Here is an 11679-nt window from a genome sequence, read left to right on the forward strand (position 1 = left end):
TAAATTCAGATTTACTTTATTTTTAATTGACCTTCAAATTGCAGCAGCTCACGAGGTTTAGCTGTAAGTGTTCTTGCCACCCCACCCTGTCACTGAGTCAGACATACACACAACACATGTAAACAGACACAAACAAGTCTTTTATAAAGTAAACAAGTCTTTTATAATGTAAATAATCGTTCCTTGTTGAAACTTTTTATACCCAGTTCCTGTCTTTTCTGAAATTGGGATATTCATATTTATAGAGAACAATATTTATAAAGTAAAGAGCTTCTCTTTGAAAACTCAAGCAATTCTTGACAGCAATAGTTTTCTTTTTGATCTAAAAAGCATGGAATACGGAAGGCCAAAAGGGGAAAAATCACTTCAAATGATCAAAACAGAAGAGCACTAAAAAATAATATATTTAATAATGTAGAGAGAAATTTTTAAAGTACAGTTTCTTTTGAAAATATTGACATTCAAACAAACAGCTTTGGACTCACTGTCAAAAGCTTTCTCAATTAAAATTTAAACATGTTGGTTTTATTGTAGGAAGATACATTAATTCTTTGAAGTCAGAATGAAAGGGTTGCACAATTTAATTTTTATATAAATGACTGTTTGAATATACAAAGTATCAAATATAAACAGTAGTGTAACAAGAAAATAAATTGGCAGAAATAATTATTCAACCAGTAGCAATAATTAAGACCACCATTTGAAAGATCTTCTATAAACAAAGAATGGAAAAATACTGTTATAAGTTTTTACAGCACACAATTGAATTCCACTCTAATTCATTACTATTATACTTCCTTCTTCTTCAGTATTAGTGGACCCACATTATCTCCTGTCAATTCATTGTGTTTATTATGTGAACCATCACAGGCAGGAAACTAAAAAGGAAAAAAATTACAAGTGTTATTCTTTAAATGATTCAATAAATAGAAATATTTGTGACATGCTCTTATAAAGAAAAGGCCATTACTTTGGGGGGATAGCTTTCCTGAGTAACAGATATATTCTCTATCTAACCTAAGTACATTCCAATACTACAGCAAATCTAACAAATTTAAGTATTTAATTATTTGGTAGATTTTAAATAAAAAGCTTTGGATGATTCCAAACAAGTCAATACAATAGTTATAAAAGGACATCAAAATAAGCTCTTATTTTCTATAAAGCTCTAAATCTGAGCTCACCTCATTACTTATTTTAAATTTTAAAAGGATGTAATTTAAATTCAAAATAAATGATTTCATAACGTTTTCTTACTATAAAACTCATGCACACTGTAACACTTAAAAAATACTTTAAAAATATTTTTAAAAACTTACTCATAGGTAACAATAATTAACATTCTGGTATATTTTTTCCTCTGTATTTACTATGTACTCATTTTTTTTAAGCAAAATTGAGATCATACTGTAATACGCTTTTCTAGCTTATATTACATCATGCTCCCATGTTATTAAATATTCTTTAAAAAACATGGCTTTTCATAGCTTCCTAATATCCCATCACTTGTATTATACCATACTTTAACCATTCCTCTATTATCAGATATCTAGACTGTTTCTAAGATTTTGTTATTACAAAGGATGCGATGATGAGCATTATTGTATTTAAAGCCTCAAATAGCCTACGATCAAACTAGATCTCATCAACTACTTATAATTTATCACTCCAAACTACTCCTTTTTTTGGTTTATTATTTTTAATTGAAGTATAGTTGCTTTACAATGTTGTATTAATTACTACTGTACAGCAAAGTGATTCAGTTATACACATACATACATTCTTTTCTTAAAAAATATTCTTTTCCATTATGGTTTACCATGGGATATTGAATAGTTCTCTGTGCTGTACAGTAGGACCTTGTTGTTTAGCCATCCTATATATACTAGTTTGCATCTGCTGACCCCAACCTCCCACTCCACCCCTCCCCCAACCCCTTCCCCACTGGCAAGCACCAGTCTGTTCTCTGTGTCTGTGATTCTGTTTCTGCTTCATTGATAGGTTCATTTGTGTCATACTTTAGATTCCACATATAAGTAATATCATACTGTATCAATATCTGTATTTCTCTGTCTGACTTACTTCACTTAGTAAGATAATCTCTAGTTGCATCCATCAAACTCACTTTTAATTTCCACATTAAAAATCATCCGTAATTATACTTACCATTTACTAACTCATACTACATACAAGGCACTGTACATACATCGTCTCACTAAATCCTCAAAAATTTCTGTGATATTGATATATTATCAGATTTTAAAACACCTGACGATCAGAGTAATAAAGATTAAGTAATTTGCCCAACCAAGTTTCTGTGCTGGTCTAACTTTTCTAATGTAGGAAATATAGTGATCATTAAGAGGCGACCTTTAATTTAGAGTAGACTTTCAGTGCTGAATACTATGAAAAAATCCCTAATCTCACAGGACCACAAAACTGGGGATTTAAGAAGCAAAACCATTTTAAATGCACAAAATTTTAGTGGACACGTAAATGGACATCTTACCGTCTTAGAACGCCAACACCTACAATAAGCTGCTTTAGTAAGACACAAATCTTCAATGTTTATCTCATTCACCACTTTGGGATTTTCCTTTTGTATTTTAAGATTAATCAAGCTATCCTTCTGTTGCTTTTTCTTCGGGAGAAATGGACGAACCGCAAGGTAGCCAAGTAGTGCAAGTACACCAAGGAAAGGCAATAACCGAAGCCATTCTGAAACTAAACATGTACAGATTTGTTAAAGTCTGCGTGCTCCTGTAATAGAACTCAAATAGGGATGGATTGGGAGATTGGGATTGACATGTACACTACCATGTTTAAAACAGATGACCAACAAGGACCTACTGTAAAAACAAAAAATAAAAATTAAAAAAAAAAGAACTTAAACAGCATGTCTTATCTTTGAGCTTATTCTTTATCTATTCTTCACTTCTCACTTTAATTTCTTAACTAACTTATCTGTAAAACTGTGAATAAGGCACCTATACCTAGGACCACCTTATTTTATTTGTGGGTTGACTTGAGACTTTTGAAACTGGAAAACAAAATTTTCAGAAATGGGTCCTCTACCAAATATCCTATAATTATCCTCACTAAGTATATTTGTGTTTAGTTTTATTTCAGGAATTATGATCACCATAATTATAAACTAAATTCAATGTGATATATTTTATAGGTTTAGAAAACATTTCCACCATGTCTAAAAGCATACAACAGAATATCCCGTAATAGCTTACCACTGATTTATAATTTCAGAAAGAACATGTCTTCAATGCTTTAATTTACATTTTTTGGTAAGGCATAGTGATTCCTAAAGAAATACCTAAATGTTGTGTAAAAGCTATTTTAAAGAGCTAGTCGAAATTTTCACACCCTGAATATTCTCATTAGATACATCTTAAAGTGTTCATGAAAGCCTTCTGTAGTACTCAGCACTGTCTTAGGGGGATAGGGAATATAAGTGATATAAATGAAATTTATGTCACTTATAAATGATATGTTTCTCCTATGCCTGTGGAGACAAACACACCAGAAGCCAAGATAACTGTCTCAGCATGCATTTATCAAATGTTGGCTAGTACCCTGCCTCTGCTGGGCTCTGCAGGGAATCCTTTGCCTTTAAAGAGTTATCACCTGTCATCCTTCACTGAATGCTAACCTGATATCTTGCTAATAAACACTATGTAGAAATAGCTTAGTGGAGAAAAAGAAAAATTGAAGGTCATGTGCTAAGGCACACTAATAAATATTAATGATAAATGAACAGACTATGCTAAGAGTGCAACTGTATTACCTCGTTTAACACTGTGTTAGTTTAAACAACTGTATTTGGTAGGCACCATTATTATTCCCATTTTTCATGTGCGTAAACTGTAGCTTAAGCAGGTTTAGTCCAGGACAGTAAGTGCAAAGCCTGTTCTCAATCACTATGAATGAAATTCAACAGATTTAAACGTTTTTTGTTTTTTTTTTTGCAGTACGCGGGCCTCTCACTGTTGTAGCCTCTCCCGTTGCGGAGCATAGGCTCTGGACGCGCAGGCTCAGCGGCCATGGCTCACGGGCCCAGCCGCTCCACAGCATGTGGGATCTTCCTGGGCCGGGGCACGAACCCGTGTTCCCTGCATCGGCAGGCGGACTCTCAACCACTGTGCCACCAGGGAAGCCCCCAGATCTAAACTTTTATCTGTTCTTCTCTCAGTAAAACTACTCAAAGACTGGCTTAATATTAACTCTTCCAAAATGAAATTATTTTTGATACAACACCACGCCAAAGGTTTGTTATGAGTTGTGGACGAATCAACCTATTTACGTATGAATAGCACCTGTAAGAGTGCCTGGCACAGAAAGGATACACAATAAATGGTAGTTTTTATTAAGATTATGGAGATTGGAGCAACTCCCCTGAAAAAAATCTTTTGCTAACTAAACCTGACAATGTCATATAGTAGAAATCTTCGGGGATATAATCTTTTAGTCACCAGAATGAAATTCTGTAACGGTAAGATCCTGCCAGTCAAGCTGGCTGTTCTATTCTCATAACAAGAGTGGAAAGACTCCACAGAAATCTTTTTTTTTTTTTTTTGTGGTACGCGGGCCTCCCACCGCTGTGGCCTCTCTTGTCGCGGAGTACTGGCTCCGGACGCGCAGGCTCAGCGGCCATGGCTCACGGGCCCAGCCGCTCCGCGGCATGTGGCATCCTCCCGGACCGGCGCACAAACCCGTGTCCCCTGCATCGGCAGGCGGACTCCCAACCACTGCGCCACCAGGGAAGCCCCACATAAATCTTTTGAATGAATTAAAGTTCTGGAAATGACAAAGCACTGTTTCTTGTGGGGGAGGGGTCTACCTACAGATCTGCGCTGTCCAATACAGTAACCACTAGCCACACTGTTTTGATTTGTACCCAGGATTCTGTTTTACTCAGGTATGGTAAGATGACAGACATGGAGACAACTGCGTTGAAAGAAAAGTTTACTTACAATTCCCAAGAGGAGGGGGCACACTGTGCCACCCAGGACCACATGGGGAAGTACGAGGCTTGGTCACAGGCAGAAGGTAAAAGGGCACAAGCTTTTAGTGTGGTTTCTACAGAAAAGGCAAGGTAGGGCAGAGTAAACATTTAGGACTGGCTGGCTTGAATAATTTCAGTGGGCTCTGGGCTATAGGGGTGGTCCCTAGTTGTCTCATATCTGGCCCTGGGTGATTTAGGGCAGGGAAAATACTGGCTTGGTAAGTGAGAGTTAGATAAAGGAAGTGGTTGGAGTGTAGGCTTTGGATTGGTTGGTTTGCATATGAAAAGTATGCTCACAGGCAAGTAGTTTACTATCTCCTGGCATTAGCCAGTCCTTGGAGGGGGCAAGTCCTCCCTGGCCAGCATGGCCCCCAAGTTGTCCGAGTATCATAAAATATAGAAAATAAAAAACACAATTAATACACATGTGGCTATTTAAATAAATTAAGTAAAATTCAGAAGTCAGTTTCTAAGACATACCAGTCACATTTCAGCAGCTCAAGGGCTACATGTGGCTAGTGGTTACCATATTTGACAGCAGAGAACATTTCTATCATCACAGAAAGGCTTCTGGATAGTGCTGCTATAGACCAGTGTTCCTATAAAGTACCATCTCTATAACATGGCAAGGCTACTTTGACAGTTTCAATTCCCACAAATATCCCATCCCTCATGTACTTGAAGCCAGCCAAAGCTACTTATTACCCAGTGACAGGCTTCCTGTGTCCTTTGCATAAGGAATTCCTTCTGTCTGCCCTGCCTTTCTATCTGTGGCCTGACTCACGTGGACCATTTAAAACAGGGGTCAAATATGCCTCCTCCAGAAATCTTTCTTCATTTCCCAAAGCAAAATTAATCACTCCCTCCTTTGCTTCCAAGCCCCTTTTCCGAAGTTTCTTTTCTCATACTACTGTTATCTGTTTATAAAGTTGATTCTTCCATGAGCCTGTAGGAAAAGGAGCTGTGTACTACTCTTCCTGGCGCAAAGTAGATACCTCATAAATGTTAAATGAGTGACTTAATGAATGTAGAGCATAAATGTCAGTCCCCTTCTCACTCGCCATATTGTACTGTAATTTATTTATACTTATTTTCTAGATCAGGCAATAAATATCTTAGATTGTTATTGGCCCCAACATCCAGTATAGTATCTTGAAACAGTACTTATTCAATACATGTTTTTTGAATGTAGAATAACATTAAGTATTATTATGTATACTACAAAATTAAAAAGTCACGAGAGGTTAAGTGACTCAAAGTAAAAAAGTAAATGAATGAGAATGTAAAGATGAAAACATTAACTTAGATTCTTAAGTTTAGCATTTCCTAGCTTAACACACAAATCTCAGGGAATAAATGGTATTAATACTGTTTTAAAATCTACTTCAGAAAACATTGTCCTTCCACACTTAATTCCTTGGTAAAACACTACTCTATAGTAATACAGTGATGAAAGGTACTATTATTTCCTACAACAAAGTAACAATTTATACAACAGTCTTGTTTAATAAAATCTACTTTTTAAAGATGACAAACTTCAATTTAACTACAGAAAAGATAATAAAGGAAAATAATACAGTCTGTAAAGCTCAATTAAATCATTTTAAGTACATTTATTAAGGCTGATTTTTGATGAATAAATATTAAATACAGAAAAATCAAACAAGAAATTAAAAAAACAACCTTTAAGATTGGCTATTTCCTATGAACCTGTTTGATATATATTGAGCTACTGCAGATATATTAGGTACTGTGAAGGGAAATCTATTACCTACTAACTGTTAGGTATAATGTATATTTTGTACAGTACACTTTTAAATTGTTTTAGTATTATCAGAAATAGCATTTATTTTACAAAATTTGAAAATTTAGAAAAGTTGTAAAAAACAAAATAACTTTTAATCCCACCATTCAAGAGTTGGTAACATTTTGTTGTATTTCTATTTTGCTGTATTTTTTTTCCTTTTTAAAAAGGTTGCATATAATGATACTATAAAAATAATACTGGCAACTTGACTGCTGATAATTTCATAACTTTTTTTATGTATCATTATGGGTAAAACATAGAAATGACTTCATTTCTGAACCACAGAAAGATGAAAGTAAAATATTTTTAATGGATGGCATTACTATTACCACTTAAAACCTAATATACACTATTCAGGACCAAAGGGCCAATAAAATGAAATTAATAATCAATTTTAAAATCTTTTTTCCACTCACGACTATAAATACAACAGTGTCCCAGTATTTAGAGCACTGCCTGGCCCATAGTAAGTGCTCAATAAATACTTGATGACTTGAGGAATTCTAAATTGCAGAGTGGTTACATGGAAGAAAATGTTTTAATGACATCAAAATTGTTCTCCACAAAGGCTGGTATAATCTTTAATTACACTGACTTTTAAATACAGTCGGTCTACCTAGGAAAAGGGGAAAAAACTTTTACAACTTACAGTAACTATGTAAATATATTCCCAAATTCTCAAAAATAAAAGTTTTCTAAAATAAAACTCTTCAATCTTTCAGAAATAACCTTTATTATTTACATGTTAATAAATGCAACTCTTTAGTTTGAACTTAATGATTTGTTACCCTTTCTTATTAAGAAAACTCACCTTTTGTTCTATTTGTTTAAAAAAACAATTGAGGTAAATTTACATACAATAAACAGATCTTAGGTGTTTAGCTCTGACCTGTGACAATTAAATATACCCTTGTAGCCTCCACTGAAAATGTGTAAAAATATGTAAAATATTTCCATCACCCCAGAAAGTATTCTCCCGTCCCCTTCTAGTCTATCTCCCCACCACTGATTCCTATACCCGAAGGTTTTTTCACTCAATATAAAATTTTTGAGATTCATCCAGTGATTAATTTGTTCCTCTTTATTACTTACTAATCAGTATTCCACTCTACGAATATACCATAATTCCTTTATCGACTCTCCTGTTGCTAGGTACTTAGGTTGCTTACAGTTTGGGATTATCATAAATAAGGCTGCTATGAACATGCTTTCAACTCTGTTCCATTTCTTAAATTCTTTGCTCAAAATTGGCCCTTTCTAGAGCTAATGCCCTTGAAGGGTCAGCTCTGACATGTTTGTGTTACTCTGGGAAAAATATTAGTCTTATTTTTATATTATTATTATAGTCTTAGGATTCATTGCTTTGTCTTTAGGAGCAAAACCATTACGTTTCAAAGCAGCTACCTAGTTTAAGTGGGGTAGAACTACTATATTCAAAGTTTCATAGCTAGCTTTTAAATCTAGATATAAACTTTTCTGACTTTTGAATGGAAAGTTTTGTTATTCTAGTTTAAAAGTTTATATGACAGGGAAAGCTTTTTTAAAAGTCAATGTATTTGAGTACATTATACTTCCAAAGGGCAGAATTACACTAATTTACCTTAAAAGCCTCACTCTTAACAATGTAACCTAAACAAAGATAGATAAGGCATTTCTGATAGATAAGGGCTATCTATAAATACTGTATAGTAATTAAGGATCTTCAAGTGTTTACTAAGAACGCAGAGTCATCATGAGAGAGTCCATTGCTTTTAAAAAACCACTGGGTCAAAAAAAAAAAAAAAAACCACTGGGTCTAAACAGGGAAGGAAAAACAGGCAACAATAATGAGAATTGAAACTTTTTTTTTTGCTCTAATTGTCATAGATAGAAAATGAAAATATTTTTGGTCCGGTAGACATTTTAAACAATTATATTGAAAAGTTATCTTCCAGGTTTTAATTTCAGCAAAAAAAAAAGTCTAAGATGGATTCTACAAGAAGTTCATTCAAGAGAGCCAAATGTCATTAGCTATTACCATCTAATCAGGAGGCGAGACCCAGAGAGGAAATTGGTCATTGCAATTTTTTTTTCATAGTGCTCCCAAACAGATTCTGCAACTGTTATATTCTCATTATCCAGTGCCAAACAGACTATCTCATTTTTGTCATAAAGTAGTTATTACAAATACGTTAACGTTTCCTAAATAAATGGACATTACAATGAGAACTAAATTGTCCCATCGTAATGGGACTTAAGTTAAATATGCACTATAAAGATATTTATCAGAATTGTCATTATTTCTGAGAATTGGTCTTCACATTAACTATTTAACAGCTTTAAAGAAGAAACTACTATAAATTATTGATTCAAGAGGGAAAAGGTTTAGGTTGAGTTTCCTTAATGCCTTTAAGGAATTAGGAATCTCTGAGAAGAAAGACAGTAGGAATCCCTGAGAAGAAAAAAAAAAAAGGTTTGAAAATCTTCTAATCGCTAAATCAAATATCGTACTTTCCAATCTGCTTCAACTATACTCTGTTTACAGAAAATTGAAATGAATATAAAACCTGCTACAATCAGAATCAACACACATAATTCAGGTTTAACTGGACTGAGGTGGGAGCAAGGGGACTTTTTTCTTTCTTGACTATTAAAAACTCAGCTGTTAATTTATGCAAATATTTAAGGTAAGTTGGCAACTGGGAACAAATGTCACAAAATGATCACATCCTTTTGACCTGGTATTACCATTTAGTGAATATATTCAAGGGTATAATTCAAAGAAGGAAAAAAATAACAATTGGTACAGAGCTACTTACCACTGAACATTATGAATAAAATATATATATAAAAACATTCCAAATTTCCAGCTGCAGGGGAATGGTTAGGCCTACTGTGATGCTAATCTATAATAAGATTATATACATACGTAGTTATTACAACAAGATAAGGAATACATTAAAATATGTAAAGTACTTCAATAAAAGAAATGATAAGGGGAGAAAAAGGCAAAATTTTACATAATTGCTGCAATCTATCAGAATAAACTAGTAAAATCAACAGAAGACTCTGATGTTTACAAACACATGATTTGAAAGTTTTTTCATTTTGTTACTTTTATGTTGTTCCTATGTTTAGATATTTCTTTTTAATGTTTATTACTCAGTTACCACTCTTTCTATTCAATTACATGCTTTCTATCAAACCCCTTAACATCTAAAAGTGTTAAAAATCTCACAATCCATTTGTCAAGAGCAAATGTCTATGACCATTATGCAAAGAATCTCTAGATTTAGAACAGTCATCTAGTTTATCACATTTTAATCTATCCACCTCCAGACACTGCTTTTTTTTTTTTTAATCTCTGAGAGGGGATAGCTCTCAAAGCACCATTTGTTTGGTAAAGTATTCTCTAATTAAAGAAAAAAAATTTCTTGAACATGGAGCTAAAATCCATGTTCAAATAACTATCACTAATTTGGCCCTAGTTGTCTTTTGGTCTACACAGAATAAATCTTATTTTTCTTCCGCTGGTCAGCCTTCCAAATACTGTATTTTAAGTCAGCTACCATAGATCTCCAGACTGCTCCAAGCTAAGCAGCCCTATTTACCTCAGAATTATCTTAATTCATGCTTACATACCCTGGTAGTCAGGACATATGAATTCAATGTTTGCTTTATTAATATGTTTTCCCCCCCCTCATCATCCTAATCAGTCCCTGTGTCTGGTTCACCAATATCCCAACTTACATTGTAAAGCTCAGAACCCAACAAAATCTTCCAAGTGTTGACTGCATTCTGGAAATTTTCATCCTTTAGATGTGAAATCCCGAGTTCTGGGTTCTATTTTGTAAAGGAGGGAACTTAAGTACAGGATGTTACATATATTCATTAAATTTCATTTTCTAATTTTTGGTCCATCATACTAGCAAAGGTATCTTTCTTTCAACTCCAGGAAACTAAATTGCCTCCAGGCCCGTAGTAATGGAGGTGACCTCAAATGACCCCATGATAGGTCAACTCTCTCCTATAGGATTAGAGTTTATTTTCTAATTTTGTTGATAAATAAAACAGCAATACATATTATGTGCATGTCTGTGTTTCTCTCCCACACAGTCACACCCACACGACGTGGGTAAAACCCAGCCAAGAGCTGGGACAGTCTGATACACAGTGCCTTAGATAACGATGACTTACCCTGCTTTAAACAGGCACACTGCAGGGAGCGATGGAGATGAAAGAGATGGGCCCGTTCCCAACTCAGCACCTTCTCTGCAAAAACCTGGTCTCTCGCCACGTAAAGATACTGGCTACAGCCACGAGGATAAGCACCCCGGGCCGCCAAGTACCGAGAGGTGGCCTCACACACGCTCCCAGGCAGCAGCGCCGGCGCACGCCCACCTCCCTCGGGGCGCAGACTCACAGGGTCACGAGCCATCCGCCAAGCTCCGCCCCGCCCCTCGGCCCGAGGGTTTTTAGATGCCCGCCCCCACCCTCCGCCTTGGGAAGCTTACAAGGATGGGGACTGGGTGAAGGCAAAGATTACCTGTGAGCTGGGCGAACCCGGTAATGCTCTCGGGGACTGGGAGCCGCTTAAGATACGCGGGGAGCTGCACCTTCACGATGCGGGCCACGCTCTCCAGCACCATCCTGGCCAGCGCCGTCCGCTCCTCGCCCGACCCCCGCCGCTCTCCGGCCGAGCTGCCGCGCCTGCGCCGAGAGCGGAAGCGGCCGGCGGGCGCTTGCAGCCCGGACCGGGCGGGGCGGGGTTGCGGGCACGCGAAGAGAGGCGACCTGCCCGGCGCCGATTGGCAGCGGGCGGGTGACGTGCGCGCGCCCGGGGGATGCCGAGGGGGCGCGGGCGGCCGCGGGGACT

General features: G+C 36.2%; 1 protein-coding gene across 1 annotated transcript; it reads right to left on the reverse strand.

Moving 5' to 3' along the window:
• Positions 1–425: 425 nt before the first annotated feature.
• Positions 426–11564, reverse strand: CISD2 (CDGSH iron sulfur domain 2). Its single transcript, XM_079921056.1, has 3 exons — positions 11350–11564; positions 2510–2724; positions 426–878 (listed from the first exon to the last, which is right to left on the reverse strand). Exons 1-3 carry the CDS (start codon positions 11450–11452, stop codon positions 789–791), a joined length of 408 nt encoding a protein of 135 aa, XP_079777182.1. The 5' UTR covers positions 11453–11564; the 3' UTR covers positions 426–788.
• Positions 11565–11679: the final 115 nt, after the last annotated feature.

Source organism: Stenella coeruleoalba (genome assembly GCF_951394435.1).
Source record: "Stenella coeruleoalba genome assembly, chromosome: 4".
Classification (NCBI taxonomy): Eukaryota; Metazoa; Chordata; class Mammalia; order Artiodactyla; family Delphinidae; genus Stenella; species Stenella coeruleoalba.

What these genes read in the sequence shown, in the direction of transcription:
- CISD2 (XM_079921056.1), bottom strand. Translation starts at nt 11,452, where the DNA reads ATGGTGCTGGAGAGCGTGGCCCGCATCGTGAAGGTGCAGCTCCCCGCG. An exon ending in CGGGTTCGCCCAGCTCACAG is followed by an intron (nt 2,725 to 11,349) that starts GTAATCTTTGCC and finishes GTACATGTTTAG; the next exon opens with TTTCAGAATGGCTTCGGTTA. An exon ending in GGTGTTGGCGTTCTAAGACG is followed by an intron (nt 879 to 2,509) that starts GTAAGATGTCCA and finishes TTTCCTTTTTAG; the next exon opens with TTTCCTGCCTGTGATGGTTC.